General features: G+C 40.4%; 1 protein-coding gene across 9 annotated transcripts in view; it reads left to right on the top strand.

Moving 5' to 3' along the window:
- KIDINS220 (kinase D interacting substrate 220) overlaps nt 1-23,826 on the top strand; it is a 59,714-nt gene that overhangs the window by 6,689 nt on the left and 29,199 nt on the right. For all 9 annotated transcript variants that reach the window (XM_081856702.1, XM_081856696.1, XM_081856694.1 and 6 more), the window contains exons 2-21: nt 2,092-2,228; nt 5,507-5,605; nt 6,040-6,138; nt 6,776-6,874; nt 9,443-9,544; nt 10,997-11,095; nt 11,971-12,168; nt 12,538-12,636; nt 13,780-13,878; nt 15,008-15,106; nt 15,439-15,616; nt 16,595-16,759; nt 17,102-17,281; nt 17,982-18,147; nt 19,280-19,431; nt 20,198-20,487; nt 20,836-20,976; nt 21,881-22,124; nt 22,276-22,364; nt 23,169-23,313. In XM_081856702.1, coding sequence (XP_081712828.1) covers nt 2,121-2,228; nt 5,507-5,605; nt 6,040-6,138; nt 6,776-6,874; nt 9,443-9,544; nt 10,997-11,095; nt 11,971-12,168; nt 12,538-12,636; nt 13,780-13,878; nt 15,008-15,106; nt 15,439-15,616; nt 16,595-16,759; nt 17,102-17,281; nt 17,982-18,147; nt 19,280-19,431; nt 20,198-20,487; nt 20,836-20,976; nt 21,881-22,124; nt 22,276-22,364; nt 23,169-23,313 — 2,851 coding nt within the window. In that variant the 5' untranslated portion in view covers nt 2,092-2,120. The remainder of the gene's footprint in view (nt 1-2,091; nt 2,229-5,506; nt 5,606-6,039; nt 6,139-6,775; nt 6,875-9,442; nt 9,545-10,996; nt 11,096-11,970; nt 12,169-12,537; nt 12,637-13,779; nt 13,879-15,007; nt 15,107-15,438; nt 15,617-16,594; nt 16,760-17,101; nt 17,282-17,981; nt 18,148-19,279; nt 19,432-20,197; nt 20,488-20,835; nt 20,977-21,880; nt 22,125-22,275; nt 22,365-23,168; nt 23,314-23,826) is intronic.

Here is a 23,826-nt window from a genome sequence, read left to right as displayed (position 1 = left end):
ACGTTTACAGCAATTAGCAATCTTAAACAGGCAAGATGGCAGGGCAGAGATCCTGGGTTTATATTAACTTCAGTCATCAGTGGTTTTGATGCTGCTTTTAAATTAGGAAAACTAAGAAAGTAACATACTTCCTTCATCTGTATGGTGTAATATGCATAGTTCAACATTGCCCTGAAAACTGGTTATTTCAGTTTGTTATAAAAATCAGTTTCTCCCCAAATTTGATCATCTGTGCTTTTCCTTCTGTAATTGTAGAATGTTAGCAAAATTGTAGTCCATGTATTTTTTTTTTACTCTGCTAATGATGGTACATGAATGCTAATGATGCTAATGAAGCAAAGCTTATTTTAGCTGATTTCAGGTAGCTCACTTAAGCTTGTCTTCTAGAATAGTTTATTTTAAATATCCCAGAGTAGCTAAGAGAGTAGTATAATGTTGCAGTGCAGTTCATTATTATACCCTTATTTCAGCCTTGTTGACAGTAGTTTACAGAAACTCTGCAGTGTAATCCATAGTTAATATTGCAGATGAAGTAGGGTTGAGACTGGTTTAGATTCCTGTTCATATGCACACGCCATGCGTGAACACACACACTTCTCAGGTTGCAGTAAATTGCCCCCTGTGACCTCCTTCCAGGCTAAATCAAGCAACTCAGCTGCATGCAGAAAAGTTTAATTCCTTTAACTTGCATGCAGACCAGTTTCACTTTAAAATGTTCAAAAAATGGGAGTGGGAAATATATATGTAGGACCCAGGTAAGAGCAGAGATTCCTGTATTTGGTGCTAGCTTTTGTTTTTTCAGCCTCCTGAGCTACAACGGGAGGTTACTGATTCACGCCATGGATAGGCTGCATCATTATTTTGCAGGTCCTCGCTTGGAACTCATTCTGAGTACTGATCCTAGTGTAGCTGAAACATGCAAAAGAGGGAGGTATTGGAAGGCTTGGGAGAACTACAGGATTATTTACAGGAATATAAAAGATATTGCTGGGAAAAGTGTAAGGTGGGGAACCATTGAGGACACAGTGGGTACAGAATCCAGACTGAGCAGAAGGGGGGGGGGGAAACAGGGTGGGGAGGTGGCAGAGAGAGGATGTTTGAGTGTACAGTAGAGTCCAGGGAAACTTGAATAGGAATGTTCTGCACAGAAACATTTTATGGTAGGTCCCATTGACGTAAGTTCCATTTTAAGGTGATTTCCCATTTAAATCAGTACAGTGGTACCTCGGGTTACATACGCTTCAGGTTACAGACTCCGCTAACCCAGAAATAGTACCTCGGGTTAAGAACTTTGCTTCAGGATGAGAACAGAAATCACGCAGCGGCACGGCAGCAGCAGGAGGCCCCATTAGCTAAAGTGGTGCTTCAGGTTAAGAACAGTTTCAGGTTAAGAACGGACCTCCGGAATGAATTAAGTACATAACCAGAGGTACCACTGTACCGCCCTGGATAAGGTTTAAGCAGCCCAGCTCCACTGCCCTGATGGCAGTTGGAGCTTCCCAGTGGTTGCTGTGAACTTGAAGTCTCTCGCATCAGATGTTCTTTGGCTCCTAGCTGTAAAGCTTGTACCAAACAGATGACTAAACATTTAGTAATTCAGTTAAACAACAGCTACCAATCTATTTTCTGTTGAAATCTTTCTGCATTAACAATGCATTTTAAATGTTTTATTTCAAGCGGAATAAGTGCCAGACAGAACACCCAGAAGCCAACTCTACAATGGTGGGCTAATATTTAAGTTTCGGGGTTGACTTCTTTTTTTTAAAAAAATTAAAAATTTAGCAAAGCTTTTCACAACCCACCACAGGCTTTGTGTTTCTGCTTTTTCATGGACAATCTTCTATGCCACCCTTCTGCTTTCTATTAGTTCATGCTCATGTTTCTCCGTCTCTTCAGGATAACATGGCTACTCCTTACCACCTCATAAAATCTTCTGGTTGAGGACTGTATTGCCTCTGTAGTTTGGAGCACCCAGAACAATTTTGGCACAATAGAAATTGTTTCTTGCAGTAGGTTTTCTGTCATTGTATTGTTCCACTCTGTGCAAAAACCTCATGCGATACATTAAAATTGTTTTTCTTGTTAACATAGATAACTAGCATTGTGGAGTTTGGCTAAAGATGGCGAGTCTCGTGTCTCAGAGTTTGGTGACATATGTAGAAGAAGAAAATGTTCCTGCTTTGAAGGCACTTCTTGAGAAGTGCAAAGATGTGGATGAGAGGAATGAGGTAAGATAAATTTGTAATAAATATTTTAATAAATATTGTAGACATACATTTTTATAATCGATAAACATATGCCGCTGTGTTGTTCTACAATGTGGAGGTATGAATTTGGGGGGGGGGGATAATTTTATTCGATAAAAATAAATTGATGTTTCTTTACTTTTTTCCTAGTTGTATAATTTGGAGAAAAGACATCTTTCTCCCCACTCTCTGATAGAGTTTCTGTGATGCATATGTATAGCTGCCTGCTAAGTCAGAAAGGAATGGCTTTCACTTGTTTTCCAGCATAGTAACTGTAGAGATCTGTTGTATAAAGAAATAATAATAAAAAAACTCTCTGTAATCTTATTTGAGAGAAACCTTATCAAGCCCAGTGGACTTAACTTCTGAGTAGACCTGCAGAGGATTGGGTATTTTAATACAAGATCTCCATGGTGAAATTGAAGCAGGGCTTTCATTATTCTGTTTTGTTTTTTTAAGTGATATTTATTGGAGTTTCAGATAATACAAAAAAGAAAAAAAAAAAACAAAAGAGAAAAAACAGAGTTAAAAAAGGGGAAAAAAAAGAATTCAACATTTACAATCCTTATTTTCGATAACTTTTTTCTACGACTTCCCCTCACCTCCCCTTCTTGTATTCCATGTCCAAATATTTATTCAACAAGTTCTTATCCTTAATTTTTAACCCTAATTTGTTATTATACTTAATTCAGTTTATATATCAAATTTTAACTTATATGCATTGATCATTATACTTACAGACTTTTTCTAAGGTTGACCCAATTTCCCTTACACGAATTCCCCATTTTTATACTAATAGCAATACAAAAAAAGAAACAATAGAAAGGATCAGAATATATTTGTACACCCTTCGGATTCCCAAACCCCACCCTCCCTTTCCTGGTTTCAATCCCCAAACCATTGTCCATTAGTCCATCTACTATCAGCCTGGATTCCTCACGTCAGAGGCTCTTAATTCTCTCTCAGTTCCTTTCTGCTGGTTTTTTTGATAGTCCTTTGTATTAACCACCAAATCTCGGAAGGGCTCTGTCCCAAAATTGTCCATGTTCCATCCGGCCGGGCCTCCAAATTTAAAGGTGGAGCTCAAAACTTGTTTCTTAATCCTTTTAGGTCCCAATGTCCCAAAATCTTCAGATCTCCACAAAGGGAGATCTTTCCATTCCTCCTTCTTCAGTTCAAACCAAATTTTCATCATCCAGTCCTTTTTTTCTTTTATATCCATCTTGACAGGCCTCCGGCTCTCTTTTGCCTTCTGCAACATTTCAGCCCCTCCTTCCTGGTGCTCCTGTTCAGCAAATATCTCTTTCTCCACTTCCTCAAGTTTCTCAAGTTTCTTTTCTTGTTCAGCTGCCTGGACTGTAGACAAAACATGACTCTGCTCTACCAGTTTTCTCACGAGAAAAGCAACCTCGTCCAGATCAGCTAGTATTTTTTGACCTATTTCCATTCTTGTAGTGTCCCTGAATCCCTCTAGAGGGATTCTGGTTATTGAGTATTCCTTTCACTTCCAGCCCAAAAGTCCAGTTAACTTGTTTCAATTCTTCTTTATTTTCAACAATTTATCACTATATTGTAGCTAGTGTAACCAGCAAAAACATCAGAAACAAAGTTCTCTATTTTTTCCCACTTTGACAGCTAACTTTGACAGCTGTCAAAGTCTTCTATATCTCCTCGGCAGGCTCCTCTCGTGGATCGCTCCCGGGTCTCGGGGGGGGGGCACTTTGGCTCTCAAAGTTAGCTCTTATCCTCCAGCACAATTACTTATACTGTCAATCCGTGTAATTGATAGTTTTCCAATAAAAAGGAGATATTCTCTCGACCTTAATTATTTAGTCCTTGCTTCAGATTGTTTACAAGGCAGGGGAGACGGACTTCCTCTTTGCGTCTTCCCCGATCGTGCCAAATTCAGAAAAATTCTTTCTTTTATAAGTCCAATTTCCGTATTACTCACGGGTTGTTGCTTTTAATCCGAATGTACACAGGAAAAAGTCAGCGCTCTCCGTCCATGGCATGCGGCTTCACTCAGCAGGGGAAGCAGAGGACTCTCAGCACCATGCCGCTCCCCGTCCCCTGTTCCGCAGCCTTCAAAAAGGCTCCTTCGCAGGTCGGGGGGGCGCAAATGGTGCCCGCCGAGTCACCAGGTCCACAGGCTTCCGCGCCTGTGGTTTTTTAGGGTCCCCGCATCGCCGCCGCGGCAGGACCCGACCCCTGCTGAGCCGATTCCCTCCGGAGCTCGGAGGGAATCCGCCATTCGGCGGTGGCGCTAACCCGGAAGTCCCAGGGCTTTCATTATTCTGGATTAATTAATTAAGGACACCTTTTTGTTTCTGGCTTCCCCCATAATTGGCTCTGGTTTCACATAACTACCACCATGCAGCCCCTGGCAGATTATCCTTGGGGAAGTGTAGCCCTTGACAGGAAAAAAAAAAAAAAGATTCCTGCCGTTGATGGGTTTTAGCCTTAGCCATTTCCCTCTCTTCAATGCTGTTCGCTTTAACAGCATAATTAGGGCTAAACACGCATCCATTTTATTTCCCATTCCATTTGTTTTCAGAAAGTACACTTTTGTACCAAAATTTATTTCCTGTAGGAAATTCAAAATCCATGTAGAATGGTTTTATTTATTTAAAGCAATCATGCTGCTCAATAGTCCATACTCTATAATCATCAACTGTGAGGACTTGGATATGCGAAACAAACATCACATAAATGCTACTTTTAAGTAGAGGTACTTCACAGTGTTCAGCTGATTGTCAGTGGGTGGAAAGATACCAAGTGATGCATATGAATTTGTCAATAATCCATCAGGTGCCCACATGGAAAAGTAGATTTAAAAACCTATCAGAACACCATAATTTCAAGGCGGGGTGGTGTTCTATTGCAGTATAGCAACAACAACGAAAATCCTTTATGAAAATAAATGTTTGATCAGAAATTCTTTTTGGATGAAACAGACATTTACAGTATAATATGGGGGGACACACACAAGAAAATAATTAGTGCAGGATGCTTATTAAGCAGCAGTAAACAGTGCCCCTTCAGTTTGCTAAAACTTGTAACAATGGACCCATCTTTCTAATAATGTTTTCAGGAGTTGTACTACAATTTCTGTTTGTTTCTTTAAAAATTACACTTTGTGTGCCATTGTGAAGCAACGCATAAAACATTAGCAGCATTCTTGTATAAGAATCTACCTGTAAGACCACCTGTACAATTTATTAGTTTCTGACAATGTAATTGCATGTTTCGTTTAATTTCAGAATGGTCAGACTCCGTTAATGCTAGCTGCTGAGCAAGGCAACTTAGAAATTGTCCAAGAATTGATAAAGAAAGGTGCCAACTGCAACTTGGAAGATGCAGTAAGTATTGAATGGGTGATCTAATTCCTTGCTGTATTATTCTCTCCTCCTGCTGCATGTCCTATTTTGACCACGTAATTCTCTTGTTAATCCCTCTCATGTGCTAGACTTGGGAGTCTTGTAAGCACGACAGGTCCAGACAAGAGTGTGTGTTTTATCACTTGCCGCACCCCATATGAATCAGGTACCCAAATGGTACCCTCCAGATGTTCCTGACTATAGTTCCCATCAATCTCAGCCAGCATAGCCATGTTCTGAGATGATGGGAGTTGTAGTCTATATATATTACAACATCTCAAGGGCACCACATTGTCCTTCCCTATCCTGGGATAAGAAGTCTATTTCTTCAAGGTATAGTCACTTCACTTCAACTGGTATAAACTGTGGTTTTAGTTAGCTATTGGACTGTTAATTTTTCCTTTTTCTCACTTTAGGATAACTGGACAGCTCTTATCTCAGCTGCTAAAGAGGGACATGCTGCCATTGTGTCAGAGCTACTTAATTGCAATGTGAACATGGAACATCGAGACATGGTATGGCATATGGGATCTTAGGGTGAAGGGCGTGTAATAAACAAATAACATTTTAGTCCTTCAAAATGGTGTAGGCCTTTTTTTTAATTAAGTTGCAGCACAGATAGATCTGTACTTCTAGTAGCTGACAGCATGCTTGGGTTGTGCCACTCGCCAGACCTCCCTCTGGCTGGTGTGGTGTAAACAAGTACAGCAGATTGGCATTTGCACTGTGCTGACCATGCTCCCAGCTTCCCCTCCCAATATGCAGAAGCAACTCATCCTGAGAGAGGTCAGGTGAGCAGCATAGCGCCATCCTACCAGGTGCTTCAGAGTTTGTTCTTTTGAAAATTTATCAAAATTCTGGTAACCTTTGAAATTCTTATGGATGATGGGAGTTGTAATCCAACAATGTCTGGAGTGCTGCTGAGAGTCTAGCCACATCTGGAGGGACACCGTTTCCACACCCCTGAACTAGAGCATATAATAGGAATTTTCAGCTAAAAGTAGTTTAGATGGATTAATACTCCTTGATTTCATTGCTCAGTAGCAAGTTGTTTGCACCAGAGAACTGGGCTAACAATTGTGAAACATAATATTTTATGCAAATGCTGAAAATAGATTTTAAAATGGTCCATGTATTGATTTCCTGTGTTAGGGTGGATGGAACGCCCTTATGTGGGCATGCTACAAAGGCCGTACTGAAGCAGCTGAACTGCTTCTTGAAAGGGGAGCAAACCCCAACATCACTGGCCTGGTAAGTTTTTTCCATCTTTGTTTCTATTTGCAGTGGGGATAGTAGGGGAAGAATTCTGCGGTAGAGTAATTTGCCATTATTAGCTTGTGGTTTGGATGCATATTGAGCAAATAGAAGTTGAATTTAAAGTTCTCCTTTTAGTTTTTTGGCCTAGGACTACTCACTGATAATTTGTACAGTGGTGCCTCGCAAGACGAAATTAATCCGTTCCGCAAGTCTCTCCGTCTTGCGGTTTTTCCGTCTTGCGAAGCACAGCTATTAGCGGCTTAGCGGCTATTAACGGCTTAGTGGCTTTAAGAAAAAGGAAACAAACTCGCAAGACGTTTCGTCTTGCGAAGCAAGCCCATAGGGAAATTCGTCTTGCGGAACGACTCAAAAAACGGAAAACTCTTTTGTCTAGTGAGTTTTTCGTCTTGCGAGGCATTCGTCTTGCGGGGCACCACTGTATAAACTTAACATTTTGCATGGAGCACCTTTAAACCACCTGAAATACTTTGAAAAAAATAAAACATTGACCCTGATTTATCTCTATTGATGCACAACTAACTGTATGCAACAAATGGCATGGGATGTACATAACAACTGTACCAAAATATGTATTCAGCTAGTTCTGTGGTGCCTTGATTTTTATCCTAATACAGATTAAGTACTGACTGCACAAGCAAAATCCCGTGTCTTATTTTAAAGCAGGATGCAGTAGTATGTAAGGATCTTTTCAGAGTCCCAAGTCTATTCAGATTTTTTTGAGGAGACCTGCTGAGATTCTGAATCCTTTGGTAGATGCATTCTGAGTCTCTTCTCAACATACAGCCTCTTTTGAGGCTCAGTATTAAAGTTTTAATTTCTACACTGTGTTTTACATACACATTTCTCTCTACTCAGAGACACTCAAGTGTCCAGGGCTATGCTGCTACTTTGCATACATTCCTCCTTTTTATCAGTTTCTATATTAAGTCTGATAAAAACCAGATAAAAATCAGTTCCTATATTAAGTCTATGGAATGCGGGTGGCGCTGTGGGTTAAACCACAGAGCCTAGGGCTTGCTGATCAGAAGGTTGGTAGTTCAAATCCTCGCGACGGGGTGAGCTCCCGTTGCTCAGTCCCTGCTCCTGCCCACCTAGCAGTTTGAAAGCACGTCAGAGTGCAAGTAGATAAATAGTTACCGCTCCAGCGGGAAGGTAAATGGCGTTTCCATACGCTGCTCTGGATTGCCAGAAGCAGCTTAGTCATGCTGGCCACATGACCCAGAAGCTGTCTGCAGACAAACACCGGCTCCCTCGGCCAGTAAAGCAAGATGAGCGCCACAACCCCTGAGTCATCCATGACTGGACCTCATGGTCAGGGGTCCCTTTACCTTTATATTAAGTCTACCTTGCCTAAGCTTTCTCTGCTGCCTCTGAGGTTGGTGGTGCTAGTACTCAAAGCTCCTTTTGTTCCTGCCGCTGCCTGTCCTGCTATCTCTGCTGATGTTTCCTCCCCTGTCCCAGCTGTTGGATGCAGTAGGCAGGGGAGTCAGCACCTTCAGGCCAAGCCTCATCCTCTCTGGCATAGCTGGGTGTAAACACAGCTGTGTCAGAGCTAGTGGAGTGTGGGAATTGGAGCTGTTTCCAGCTGTTTCTCCACAGCCTGCTTCCATGCATCAGTCTCCTGGTTCAATCAAGGCTCTTGGGTATATATCACAGTCAGGCTTGAAATTGGTCTTACTGTTTGTCCTTCCAAAAGAAGAATAACTTTATTTTTTCAGTAGTTTTATCCACCGAGTTATAATGCTATATGCTTTATTGAGCTTTCACTATTAACATTTAGGTAGTACAGTGGTACCTCGGGTTAAGTACTTAATTTGTTCCGGAGGTCCGTTCTTAACCTGAAACTGTTCTTAACCTGAAGCACCACTTTAGCTAATGGGGCCTCCTGCTGCCGCCGCCGCACAATTTCTGTTCTCATCCTGAAGCAAAGTTCTTAACCCGAGGTACTATTTCTGGAGTCTGTAACCTGAAGCGTATGTAACCTGAGGTACCACTGTATTGCAGTATAGAATTTTTGTAATTCTTATTCTTGTCAGAAGTTTGTACAGTGGTACCTCGAGTTACAAACGCCTCAGGTTACAAACGCTTCAGGTTACAAACTCTGCTAACCTGGAAGAGTTACCTCAAGTTGAGAACTTTGCCCCAGGATGAGAACGGAAATCATGTGCTGGTGGCGCAACGGCAGCAAGAGGCCCCATTAGCGAAAGCACGCCTCTAGTTAAGAACAGTTTCAGGTTAAGAACGGACCTCCAGAACAAATTAAATTTGTAACTAGAGGTCCCACTCTATAGGAATCAGGTATCTTGGGTGAAATCCAGCTTTGCCTGAACATACTTCCATTCATACAGTGGGACTTCCCCTACCTCTCTCTTCACCCTCCCAATCTATTCTGAGAGGTCCTCCATCCCTCCATTGCAGATTGCAGGGAGCTGTGTTGGGTGTGGGGAGGAGAAGGGGAAGGAGAAGTCACATTGGGCGCTGCTTGATGTTGCCCTTTAAATCTTGGGATTCTTACAACTTTCAAACCTTTTCTCCTCAAAGCAATACAGTGTCTATCCAATAATCTGGGCAGCAGGACGAGGCCACTCTCGTATAGTACAACTTTTACTGCATCATGGAGCCAAGGTCAACTGCTCTGACAAGGTAGGAGTTTTCTTTCTTTCCGGTAAAAGCTTACCTCGTTACCTTAATAAGTTAAAATTGTTAAGAATGTTAAGACAGTATCCTAAGCTCTGTTTCACTTCATGGGATTTGAGAGGAATTTATGTTTAGACTTCATCTTAATTCACGAGGATGTTCTTAGTTAGAAGTTTTTTAAGTTAGTTAGTTAGTACCACACTTAGTTAGAAGTGTGGTGCACTGGTTTGACATCAACTGATAGGAAGTGCCTACAGAGGGTGGTGAATACAGCACAAGATATTATGGGCTGTCCCCTGAATCCGCTGGATGAAATAGCGGAAGAACATTGCCTCAGGAGAGTGAGGGAAATTCTCAGGGATGATTCACACCCTGGCCGGCACTTACTTGATCGCCTGCGCTCGGGCAGAAGATATAGAAGCATGATTAGTCGCACCAACAGGGTAAAGAGCAGCTTCTGTCTGTGGGCTGTTAGGCTGCTGAATGAAAAGATAACAACAGGGCAACTGACTTTCGGGATTGGTGGGTGTGCGTCAGTAAACGAGGGGAATTAAGACTAAGAGAGCTGCGTGGGGGGTGTTTGTGCAATCTCACTGTATACAAGTTGTACAAGTGACAATAAAGTATTTCAATTTCAATTAAACCGACTTTGCCAGAAGTCCTATGCATGCTTACCTATGCATACCTATCCATTGGGGTGCTCTGAGCAATCATTCAACAGTATTCCAGCTCTAGTGCAGGCTTCTCCAGTCTGGTGCCCTCCATAGGTTTTAGGCTACAACTTGTCATGTCCCTGACCATTGGTCATGGTGTCTGGGACTGATGAGAGTTGGAATCTAGTAAGAACTTGAAGGCACCAGGTTGGGGAATACTGTTCTAGTCACTAAAACATTTAAAATATCAAATGAAATAATTTTTAAGACTTTACAAGAGCTCACAGGCTGTATGTTGTCCAAACTCTGCCCAATGATAGTACATAAACTGTTATTAGAGTGAGACTGTTGGTTACGGCCTCCTAAGGACTAGTAGATGCTGACCTCTAGGTGTACTATATAATCTTTCATGATATTCCCACCCTCTCTTTGACCACGTATGATTATTGAATTAGCTGTGATTTTACCTCACTCTGAGTCCACAATATATGCCAATAGCACTTCTCAGCTCTACCATACCTATACTTTGCCTTTTCCCTCTTACCATTGATCTGTCTCCCTGGACCACTTTGGGAATGTTGCCAACTTAGTAACTCTTTTAACTTCCTTTTCACATTTCTGTATTAGTGAGGTCTTCTGTTATGTTCTGGTATTATCCTAAAATGTTATTTTCATGTCTTCCGCTTGAAATTCTGCCTACTTACTTGACACCTTTCTTCTCCTGCCCACTCACAAACTGAGGGAGTTGTTCTGCTTTCAAAACAAAGCTGGAATGTGTCTCATATGTTCAAAATATATTCTACAGTATGGCACTACTCCACTGATCTGGGCTGCAAGAAAAGGTCATCTGGAATGTGTGAAGTATTTGCTGCATATGGGAGCGGATGTTGATCAAGAAGGAGCTGTGAGTACTTAAAAAAAATGGGATCTGATTAGTCTAAATATTATTCTAATAATAAAGCAGTAGATAGTGTTTAAAGAAGATGGGATCATGATGTCTGTTAGTCCAGATGGTTTAGTGCTGGAGTTGCCAGCCTGGAATCCGAACACACACATGTGCCCACTGAGGACTACCCTGATGACCATACCACCCTTCTCCTGCCCAACTGAGGGCTTTCTTCAGGCTTAATTGTGGGATCAGATCAAAACTTTATTAGCAAAGCCAACAGGCCACAGCTATACAAGAATTAAAAATAAAAATAAGAAGAAAAAGAAGAAAAGAGCAGGCAAAAGGAGGTCCGTCAGATGAACAAGTCTGTCACTCAGATGGTGGCCCTCAATTTCACAGCTCTAGGCTTAATTGTGATGTGGAGACATTTTCCTCTACAGCTCTGACAATCACAGTAAATTCTCAAACCATACAGTTAGGATTTTAAAAAGTCTTTCATTAGCTATTATTTTGCAATTTCAGGAAGGAGTCATAGTTGAGGAGAAAATAATTAACCCTTATCTCCTGAGCTGTGGTGCCCATGCCAGAAACCCATTTGTTGTGCTGCTATTGGGCTTGAAAGAAACCTATTGTATTGGATTCTAAGGTCTGTGAATATAAAATCTGGGGTGCAGATTTTCTGGGGGATTTTCCCTTGTTGCTGTTACCTGAAAATGTAGAATTGCTTTTGGTGTAAAAGTAATAGTGGAATGTAATGGTGTGTTTGAAGTTAATGCTACTGAAATAAGATGAACTTCAGAAGTGGAGGAAAAAATTTCCTCCTGTATTGACCAGTTAGTCTCATACTGCCACTAATATATTGTGTGTTTTCTACCTCTTCCCCTCTCCAGAATTCCATGACTGCACTTATAGTAGCAGTAAAAGGTGGTTTCACAGATTCAGTAAAAGAAATCCTGAAAAGGAATCCAAATGTCAACTTAACAGATAAAGATGGAAACACAGCTTTGATGATTGCCGCAAAGGAGGGACATACTGAAATTGTGCAGGACCTCTTAGATGCAGGAACCTACGTGAATATTCCTGACAGGGTAAGTAAGGGTTTGATAATGTGTATATATACATTCATTATTTTTTTAATACTTATAACAAAGTATAAAAAGCTAGTGTGGTGTCGTGGTTAAGAGCGGTAGTCTCGTAATCTGGGGAACCGGGTTCGCGTCTCTGCTCCTCCACATGCAGCTGCTGGGTGACCTTGGGCCAGTCACACTTCTCTGAAGTGTCTCAGCCTCACTCACTTCACAGAGTGTTTGTTGTGGGGGAGGAAGGGAAAGGAGAATGTTAGCCGCTTTGAGACTCCTTAAAGGGAGTGAAAGGCGGGATATCCAATCCAAACTCTTCTTCTTCTTCTATTTTGGAAGTGCTTTAAGACATTTGACTGTGTTCTGTCCTCATTGCAGAGTGGAGATACTGTGCTGATTGGGGCTGTCCGAGGTGGTCATGTTGAAATTGTGAGAGCCTTGCTTCATAAGTATGCAGATATAGACATTAGAGGGCAGGTAAGTAATTCTGCGTGAGTTCGGGATTTTGAAAAATGCTCTTGTTAATATATCATTTCCAAAAGCATCCCTTGGAAACAGGAAGCACATTTCTAGATGGCATCTTGAAAAACACTTGATTTCCTACTGTATTTGCAACTGGAAAGAACGGTGCACTTTAACACAACACATAAAGACAAACATTTTGTTCCTTGGCATTCTATACTTACTGTCTCTTAAGATATGTGTAAAGTAGGTATATTTGTTTTGATCATAAAGAACATCCGTGCCCTATTCTGCTGCTTGGGAGCATTGCATCCAGCTTAGTTTTAGGCACATGCTAGTGAGTCTAATTCAGTGAGTCATGAAGCACTTGCCTACCATCTTTATATAAACTGGTTAACCAAAAATCTGCTGTTGCTTTTAGTCATGGAAGGGGGATCGAATTGAGAGCTCAGAAGCCTGCAAAATGACAGGTGCTCAGTACAGCTTCTGACAGTAGCTGCTATTTGTCAGTGTATCAGAACAGCAGCTGATGCTGAGTGCATAATGAACTGTCAGGCTGGACTGCGAAATCAGAATATTTCAGCTTTTCACTGTAGTAAAAATATTTCTTAAGTACATCTGTTGCAAGGAGTTTCCTGAAGCTACAGTTCAGAGGTGATGCAGTACACATTGTAGTTGCTTTGTTGATATGATGACGCTGAGTTACTTTTTTAAATAAATAAATAAATAAATACGGAAATCTTAGGCAATTCATTGTACATCCAGTACTGTTCCTAAAAGCAAATACCAGCAGAAGATTCTTCTTCCTAAGACACACCCTAGATTTCTAGATTTGGTTGTGATATAGTGTTTAGAGAAGATTCTCCATCCCTTTCAATTAAATATATCGTTTATGCCAGCTTTTTGTGAAGTGGTTTCTGAATGCCATGTGTTGAAGATTTTTTTTGAAATACTATAATCCTAATTTTATCCAAACACTGATATGTAACTTACATTACATTTAAAAAACAAAACAAAAACCCAATGGCAGTTTCCTTTTTCCATTCTGAATTTTATCACTTTGCTATATAGTGTTGAATATAACCTGCATAATACGTGGTTTGTGAAGTTAGTTTGACTGCATTTAATGTGCTTTTCAAATATGTTGTTTATTTGTAGGATAATAAAACTGCTTTATACTGGGCTGTTGAGAAAGGAAATGCTACCATGGTTAGAGATATCTTGCAGTGCAACCCAGACACTGAAATATGTACAAAGGTAAATATATCATGCAATGGCTTTGATCTTTGAGATTGGTTTATTTTGCAACAGTGCTTTTTCGCTCTTCCCTGTGTTGCTGAATATGGCATTTTTGTTAAAAATGTTGTCTTCACTAAATGGGAGGCGAGAATACTTGAGTACAATTCTAGTTTGTTCATATTTGCTTTTCTGTGCTTGAAATTTCCTTTTAAAACTATGTTCAGAAAGCCTGTGGAGCACATTAAAAATATATATCACCAGCATTTCCCATCACCTTTAAAAAAATAGAAAATCAATATCTTTAACTGAAATGCATTTTGAGCAGAGGTTATATGCACATACTTAAGCTAATTTTCCTTCTGAGATACTTTCCCATAAATAAGTCTAATGGGAAATGCTTTACTTTGTATTAATTAGCAATAACTACCATTGCAAACTAGAACATCAACAAAGGAAATAATTCATAGCATGGGGAAAATACCACACCAAATTTGTGTTCAAGGGGATGCTTAACAGCACAATCGAAACCCAATATCTGCTTGGATACGACAGCTTGGATTTAGAGGATCTTGGGCTTTCTTGGATCACCAGAATAAATCCCTCGCCCCAGCTCGGCCAGGGCTCAGCCAGCAGAATTTAAGCCTGTGTTACTTACACCAGCATAATCTCCCCAAAAAGGGGTGGGACTGGACCCGGCAAGGAGAGATGTAGACCTATTCCAAGCCCTGTTCAGTTTGGTCATGCAACCTAGGGCCCAGTCCTAGACCTTCACAGAGGCTTCCAAACAGAATTTAGAATAGTAGTAATGTATGCTGGTGAAAGTTATGCCAGCCCAAGTTACACCAGTTTCCTCTAGTTAAGATTGCTCTGTAAATGTATTGAGGAATAACTGAACTTCATTATGTAATACTGAGTATCTGCCTTGAAAATCAACAACATGGGCTACCAGTTTTGACCCCAAGGGCAAACAAAAAATTATGTTACAATTAAAATTACCTCAAACTTCTAGGCTGGAGGTGGGTACTTAATTTTTTTGCCATAAAATATGCAGGTGTTCCAGAATTCAAAATTCATTGCTGCCAGAAGGCTTGTTGTGCCTGTCTATTTTGAAGGCATTCACAAAGCACCATTTTACTTTTGCTTTTAGGATGGAGAAACACCTCTTATAAAGGCCACCAAGATGAGAAATATTGAAATAGTTGAGCTTCTGCTTGACAAAGGAGCTAAAGTTTCTGCTGTAGACAAGGTAAACTCTAGTTGATAACCACTGTATTTATTTTAATTTATTGTCCTTAATGCTTTCACCAAACTGTTTAGGGCACATTGTCCTCTATTAAATGAAGGCAGTTGAAAATGATATTGAGGTAGACAACTGATTTTACACATGCTTGTAAATGATTCAGTAAAATTAACCCTAACCCTAAAGGGTTATTTAGAGAGCGAAAAAACTAAGGGAAGGTCCTGTTCTAGGGGGATAAGGGATGGCAGTGAAGGTTACTTGTCAGGGCAGCTTTTGAGTAAGTAAGTGATCTCCACAATAGCTATATCCTCGCCCATTCTCTTTTGCTATTGTTACAGAAAGGAGACACCCCACTTCATATTGCTATTCGTGGGAGAAGCCGTAGGCTTGCAGAGCTGCTTTTAAGAAATCCTAAAGACGGCAGACTGCTTTACAGGCCCAATAAAGCTGGAGAGACGCCTTACAACATTGACTGTAGCCACCAGAAAAGCATTTTAACTCAGATATTTGGAGCTCGTAAGTATTGTGCATTTTCTTCTTAATCTGCCAGCTTCCAAGCTGCAAGGAAGTGACCAAGGCGTCAAGTGAGGACTGTTGCTCGCAAGCAGAGGGGGGTCTCTCAGACTCTACCCCTAACATAGCCAGCCTTCTCCACCCGTTCACCTATCCCTCCTCAGCACAGCCTCCCCTTTAGCTCCACAAACCTATGAAGAGAAGACAGCTGCTCCTGGAGCAAAGAAGAAACCTCCCCCCCCCTCTGGTCACCTTTCCCAACCAAGCAACTTAATTCAGCCAACACTGAGGACAGGGTAGCCTGGAATGAAGAAAATAAACATAACATAACATAAAGACAGGCCACACTGAAAAGATACTGAAGTTCTTTTCGTGTTTGTCTAAGGGAGGCTTGTTTTTACTGTTGTTCTAGCAGCCTGCTTGCCCATTTTTTTGGGGGGGGGCCTTCCTCTTATCAGTGGTGCCTTGCAATGGGTGCTCCCCTGTTCCCTCACTCTGTGTGTGTTTTCTTTTCCTGGAACAATCTGTATCCAAATAGTGTGTCTTTCAGGACCACCGCTTCTTCCTTAATGTGTGCGTGGCTTGCTGTGGCAATCTTTTCTTATTGCACCGCTCCTCTCTTCTATGTGCATGTGCATTTTCTGCAGTTCTTTTGGCACACACACAGCAAAAGAGGGGTGTGGTGTGTGTGCGTTTTTCTGTGACAATATACTCTTGTTTGACCGCTCCGCAACTTGTGTGTGTGTGTTTGGACATTCCTGCAGTGCTGCTCTCACTGCATCAAAATCATCAGCATGCAAAAAGAAAATAAATGTGTTAATTTTATGTGGGACTATGAAAAGAAGCGAGGGTTTCTTTTCAAGAGTGAGTGGTTTATTTTAAGTTGCTTTAAGCATGCTCGTCATGATTTGCCAATGTATGAAAAGCTAAATACTTACGTGCATAACTAATTTACTCCATGAAGGCTGTTTGGTTTTGCAGGACACTTATCTCCGACAGAATCTGATGGAGATATGCTGGGTTATGATCTTTATAGCAGTGCACTAGCCGACATTCTTAGTGAGCCAACTATGCAGCCTCCCATCTGTGTTGGGCTGTATGCCCAATGGGGGAGTGGGAAATCTTTTCTGCTCAAGAAACTTGAAGGTAAAAATCACTCCAGTTTATGCTTTTTTATATGAAAGATCTGCACCGCGAAATTCGGAGAAGTTAGAATTGTTAAGGATGGCTGTGTTTCAGTTATTGTATTGTTGCAGGATGTGTATTGGGTAGACTTGCCTTAAAGTACAAACTGAATCTAATCCCCCCCCCCATCCCTTCTTCTTAGTCACCCCTTCCTTATCATGCTTTCTAATGGAAGATAATATGGAAGAGTAATTCATTTCTTTTAAAACGGTAGATTGTTCTGCAAGGGAGCAATTGTAGCCATACAGATAACCGCCTCTAGAATTATCTTTTGATCAATTCTTTTCTTTTCTCTTTTTTTAGATGAAATGAAAACTTTTGCTGGGCAGCAGATTGAACCTTTGTTCCAATTTTCCTGGCTGATTGTGGTCCTTACACTTTTGTTGTGTGGTGGTGTTGGTTTACTGCTTTCATTCACTTTGGATGCAAAACTTGGAATAGCAGTGGCACTGAGCTTGCTGGCACTGCTATATGTCTTTTTTAGTAAGTCTTAAATTGAATTACTGGTAATTACAACCTATTATGTGCCCAGAATTAAGCTGAAATTTAGTCCACGAAATGAAACTGTTCGGATGTTGAACTAAATTGTGAAACGTGGATTTTCAATATATGATGTATTCAAGTACACTATCACAAAAATAAGGGTAGCTAAATATTTACAATACTCAGGTTTCAAATATTTGTTAAATTGAGAAGGAGGCCAGTACCTTTCTTTTGGCTCCAGAAATACAATGTTCCATTAATTTTGAAGATTATTAATTACTGTTCCACGACGTTATCAATGACAATGATTTAAAGAAATATGCATGCACCAAAATTTGCATGTCCCAAATTTTCACCCCACCTGTGAAAAGTTGGGTGTTATTGTTTCTAGCTTTTAAATGGGAAATAACATTGGGGTCTGCAGCATCATATTCTGCAGAAGAAGCTCAGAATTTTTTTTGGATGTGTACATAACTCAAGAATTAGGATTGTTAAGTATGAGCTAACTGCTTTTGTCATGCTTTATCCAGAAATACGCTGTGAAACTAAATGAAAATAGTTGATAACATATAAATAAAATATATAGCAATGACAAAAGTTAAAATGTGATTGGTGTCAAAAGGGTTTGTGATTTGGTTTCCTGTTTTAAACCCGTAACTGCTATTAACATGGAGGGTATTTGCAAAACGTCTTCTTCTAGCTGTGATATACTTTGGTAGCCGAAGAGAAGGAGAGAACTGGAATTGGGCATGGGTGTTAAGTACAAGGTTGGCAAGACATATTGGCTACATGGAGTTGCTTCTTAAACTTATGTTTGTGAACCCACCTGAGCTGCCAGAGCAAACAACTAAAGCCTTACCTGTAAGGTTAGTATAATCTCACATCTTGTTCTTCTAGTTGTGAATCACATCAGAGAGCATCTGCTTTAAAAAAGAAAGAAGTCTGATACAGTGGTACCTCTGTATACGCTTCAGGTTACATATGTTTCAGGTTACAGACTCCGCTAACCCAGAAATAGTGCTTCAGGTTAAGAACTTTGCTTCAGGATGAGAACAGAAATTGTGCTCCGGCGGCGTGGCAGCAGCAGGAGGCCCCATTAGCTAAAGTGGTGCTTCAGGTTAAGAACAGTTTCAGGTTAAGTACAGACCTCCAGAACGAATTAAGTACTTAACCTGAGGTACCACTGTAGTTGAATGCTCATCTGAGACCAAGTTTCATGGAGATCAACTGATCTGGGATCTTTAGCCAATACTCTAATTAGATTGACTATGCAGCCACCTACCTGTGTAGGACTGTCCACACAGCATAGAAATAGGCAACATTCTCTTTTCAACATTCTATTGTGCTAAAATCTCTTGGAACTGAATTTTGAAATTCCTCAGGTGGCAACGCTGTGTAAATGTTGTCATCCTGTGTGTGTGTCTGTCTGCCTGTATTTGGATTTTTAAATGTCTAAGTGGGTTGGTTCCTTGAGATCTTGTCCTGCAGCAACAGAGAGAAATATTGTTGGGATCGCTGGCAAACTCGCCAGTAAAACTGCAGAATATTTTCCTAGGCGTGCTAGGAAGCTCTTCATCAAAATACAGTTACTAACACTTTGTTGGATTTTCCCTAAGGCTGCAATTCTGCATGGAGTGACATGCCTTTGTGACATATCTGGGGTTGCAGCCAGCAGTAGACCTACTCATTGTAAACCAATTTAATTTAATGAACATGACTAATCTAGGCCCATTAATTTTAGTGAGTCTACTCTAAACCCTGGAGTCCTGATTAAGCACTTGGTTGAAATAATTCCTGTATAACATTGTTAGAAGTGTGTAGAAGTTAAGAACTGTCATTGCATGTTTTTTAAAAGCAGGGGAGGAGTGGCAAATAAAAATACAGAAGTTTACTGTATTAAAAGCAGCCTAGCAGTTTAAAGATGTGTATCTTAATGACAGAAAAAAGCTTATTCTATCAGCCAATAGCAATCAAACTGTTTCATGTGTTTGTCTTCAGATTTTTATTTACAGATTACAACAGGCTATCCAGTGTTGGCGGAGAAACTTCAATGGCTGAAATGATTGCCACACTCTCCGATGCCTGCGAGAGGGAATTTGGTTTCTTAGCAACACGTCTTTTCCGAGTATTCAAGACTGAAGATACTCAAGGTATTATTATTATTATTATTTTACCAAATCACTGCTTTCTCCCATTTCTGTTGTAACAATGGAAAAATGCATCTGCTTCGCAAATATATTTTCCCTGAAACATTTAGAAAGTGTATAATAAATGGAAGAAGCTAGAAGGTCTGCAGATATCCCCATGGTATAAAAATGTTTGAAACTTAGCAGTTGTGGAAAGAATAACACATAACGTGAAGCTCTCCAAAGATCTGTAAAATCCTCAGGATCTTATTTGGATCTGTATTTTTTTTCAGGAGAGAGTCATTACTTTTGCTCTTTTAGCCTGGCCTCATAAGCGATCCTCTGTGTGTAGTTCATATAACAGCTAAGATAGAAGTGTTGTTGGATGCTAGCTAGCTCACACCAGCCCTAGCTAGCATGGCTAGTAGATAGGGACAATGGGAGGTGTTGGCCAAAAACATCTGGAGGGCCACACATTCTTCACCCGTGGACAAGGATTTCTGAAACTTGTGCACATAACTCATTTTGAAGCCATGGGGGAAAGTGAAGGTACCTCATGTTAATATTTTTCAAGAATATCATGGAATCATAGAGTTGGGATCCTCGCCCTGTGATGCAGGAATCTCGACTAAAGCCTCGATGACAGGTTCTGCTTAAAAACCTCCTATAGCTGCTGTTCTTCTAATTTCATCTCAGTTTTAAAATATCAGACTGTTAAATTTTGGTGGTGGTACTTGAGTTTCCTGCTGAACGTAGAAAAGTGCTTAGCAGTTGTTGGTTTGTTTCATAGGTAAAAAGAAATGGAAGAAAACTTGTTGCCTCCCATCCTTCGTTATTTTCCTTTTCATTCTGAGCTGCATTGTTGCTGGGATCACTCTTCTAGCTTATTTTAAAGTGAATCCTGAAAACATGACAGTGAATGCTATTCTGATATCATTTCTATGTGTTGTGGGTTTGGGCTTCATCTTGAACTGTCGCACGTGGTGGCGAGTGATGGATTCAGTCTTGAACTCACAGAGAAAACGGCTTCATAGTGCTGCTTCAAAGCTACACAAGCTGAAAAGTGAGGGGTTTATGAAAGTAAGTATTATTATATTGTCATAAAAACTGTGGCAGGTGCTTTGAATTGTATGGTGCTTGTTTAACTTAAAATTTAAAAGGTGGGGAGTCATGAGAATAAAGCACTTCATCAGTTATATCATTGAACATTTCTGTCTTTTTTATTTAATAGAATTTGTACACTACTTAATTGTAAATAAAACCTCTAAGCAGTCTTGATTTATATTTAATTCCCAGTGAACCTAAGGAATACATTTGTGCAAAAGGGGTTCACTGTTTTAAACAGTGAAAGCAAAATGTGTCATTTCAATGAGATTCGTGTTGGAGGATGGTAACACTACCGTTTTAACACTACTTTTATTTTGATAGGTTCTTAAATGTGAAGTGGAACTGATGGCAAAGATGGCAAAAACCATTGATAGCTTTACTCAGAATCAAACCAGGCTTGCGGTAATTATTGATGGATTGGATGCATGTGAGCAGGACAAAGTTTTACAGATGCTTGACACAGTAAGTAACTACTATTTTACCTTTGAGTGCTCTTGGGCAATCAAACACTTTGAGTGTTCTGAAGTCAGTCAAGTATATGAGAATAAGATTTCCTTTATATTTGGTTTCAATCCAGACTGAGTAGTTGTGACTAAATCTTACCAAAACCAATGGAATAATTTAGCTGTTTTGAGTTGATTTGCTTTCAGTGGAACTCACAGCCCAAGCCTATGTTCCACCTATATTGGGGGCTTGCTCCTAAGTTAAGATCTTTGCCTGAAGAGATTGTGTGAATTGTTTTGGAACTATAACATTGAAAAGTGGCATGTGATTTCATCCCCGCCCTCCCTTTGTGAGCTAACCTGAAGAAACAACAGCAACAAGATCCAGAGAATCCCTTGCATGAGTGGAAGGCACTCAACAGCCCCTCCTCCTGATTTCTGCCATTTCTACCCCCTTCAGCAGTTCCATTAGTCACATCCCAAAATATCCCAGAAGGCAACTTCTTGTAGAGCGTGAAGGGCTGAAGTGACAAGATGAAAGTGGGAGAGCCCTGTTGTGCAAGTACTTCTCTGGATCCAACCCAATCTGTGTTCCATAAACTTTGTGTCTCAGCAGAATCCTTTGCTTCCTGTGGTGGCAATATATGAGTGTGCTGTTCACAATGCACACCACAGCACATATTTGCAGCCCCCTTCCACATTTTACTTCCTGCTGAACTGGGAGTGGGCAGCAACCCAGTACAGAAGAAATGGGCAGTGGCGGGGGGGGGGGGTTCGGGGTGAGCCTTAGTGGTCTTCCAACTCTAGGAGTGTCATGAAAGCCTTGCTACCTGAGCCACTTGTGCCATCTTTACTGTGGCTAGACCACCCATGGGATACATATTTTGAATGATTTCATTCATTTTTCTTTTTTCTTTTCACAGGTTAGAGTCCTGTTTTCAAAAGGCCCATTTATTGCAATTTTTGCTAGTGACCCACACATCATCATAAAGGCAATTAATCAGAACCTGAACAGTGTGCTCCGTGACTCAAATATAAATGGGCATGATTACATGAGAAATATCGTACACTTACCTGTCTTTCTTAACAGCCGTGGACTCAGTAGTGCTAAAAAGATGATGGTAGCCGCAACCACAAATGGAGACGTCCCATACTCAGATGGTGCAGGTATAGTGTATTATAAATAATCAGGCATCAAATGCCAATAGTGGTGTTTTTTTAAAAAAGATAGCATAAATATTTGAACGATTACCACTTAGTAGAAATCATCTGTTGCATGGTAAAATGAAAATGTGTTTTAATGAGAGACATTTCCTAGGATTCCATGAAGATGTTGATCGAAGGGTTTCACAGAATAGCCTGGGAGATGTGACCAAGCTTGGAAGCAAAACAGCTCTCAACAGGCGGGTAAGAAATGGCCAGTTGGAAATCTTTTACACATAATTTACACATGTAAATTATTGTTATGCATTTTAGCAAACAGCTGTTTAGGTCATGTATTCTGGGTTCATATTCATAAACTGGCTTCAGATGTAGCAAAATTCTTTAAGCTCATTGGCTTTGTGGACCCTGGACTGGGTCCACAAATTGCTGCTAGAAAGTGGTGCTTGGCAAGACCAGATCAACCATGTTGGTCATTTAATGTCCTGCCTTTAGGGTAAACCCTCATAAGGCATCTTACAAAAATATATACGTCAAAAGCAAACATAGTAAGAGAGGAACAAATCTAATAATAAAAATATCTGCATAGAAACCTTAAAATAGGACATATTGATTCAGTATTATGTTTGGGAAGTTGTTTTTTGATACAGCTTTTGCTAACAAGCAGGCTTAGAATGTTCAGAAGAAACATATGAGTAAATTTCTGATTTGTTTCTTACATTGAGATCTTTAAGCTCCATAGGTGCACACTTTTGAAAGCTATACATCTCATAAGCATTTGAATCTATGATATAGAAATATTATATTGTGGACAGTAACATCACTAACTTTTTTTAAAAGTGTCACTGAAATGAAAATTATTGCAAGAAATACCTACATATTTTTTCTTGGTGAGACATTTCGAAGTACTTTACTGACTCCTGGTGTTTGTCCAACTCTGTTCACCTCTGAATGCACTAATATAACATCTTGCCTTTTTGGTAGACTGTAAAACATGAAAACAGTTCATACAAATAATACCTGTGTTCTCTCCCCACACCCCAAAATTAGGACACTTACAGAAGAAGACAAATTCAGCGTACCATTACACGTCAAATGTCTTTTGATCTGACTAAGCTTTTGGTTACAGAAGACTGGTTCAGTGATATTAGCCCGCAGACAATGAGGCGATTGCTAAATATTGTTTCTGTGACAGGTGTGTTTCCTTATTATACTTTACATATCAAAGTGAGACATTTAAAACCTACAGTTTCCATGCTATGTGTAGCATGTCAGCCATGTACCATAGTCTGTTAGCTGCCCTAGGAAAGAAAAACTGTTTACATGTTCATGGAGAGCAAGTCCGCAGTTCCTCCCTAGTCTTCTAGAGTGAGCCATGGAAATGAGACTTTGTGTGATGAGGAATCAAATAATTTACACCATATTCATTACACACTGTTTTCACGATAAGACGGTGAAAACTGCATAAAAGTCAAATTATCCAGAGAAAATTTGGGCAGTGTCAGATGAGCCAAACTATGGCTGCTGGAGTTGTTTGATTTTTCTATTTACGGTTAGTGATCAACCTGTGGTGCAGGGGCGCCATCTATTTGGAGCTGTGAGGGCCAAGGCCTCAAATTTTCATTGAAGGGTCCACACAAAGTTCTGTGGTGGCTGCACACCCTGTGATGTGCAAAAGTGATGTCAGCATGGTGCAGGGCGTGCTGAT

Source organism: Podarcis erhardii (assembly GCF_964252035.2).
Source record: "Podarcis erhardii genome assembly, chromosome: 3".
Lineage (NCBI taxonomy): Eukaryota > Metazoa > Chordata > Lepidosauria > Squamata > Lacertidae > Podarcis > Podarcis erhardii.
Note: the sequence above shows the minus strand (reverse complement) of the source record. Positions and strands in the feature narration are given on the sequence as shown.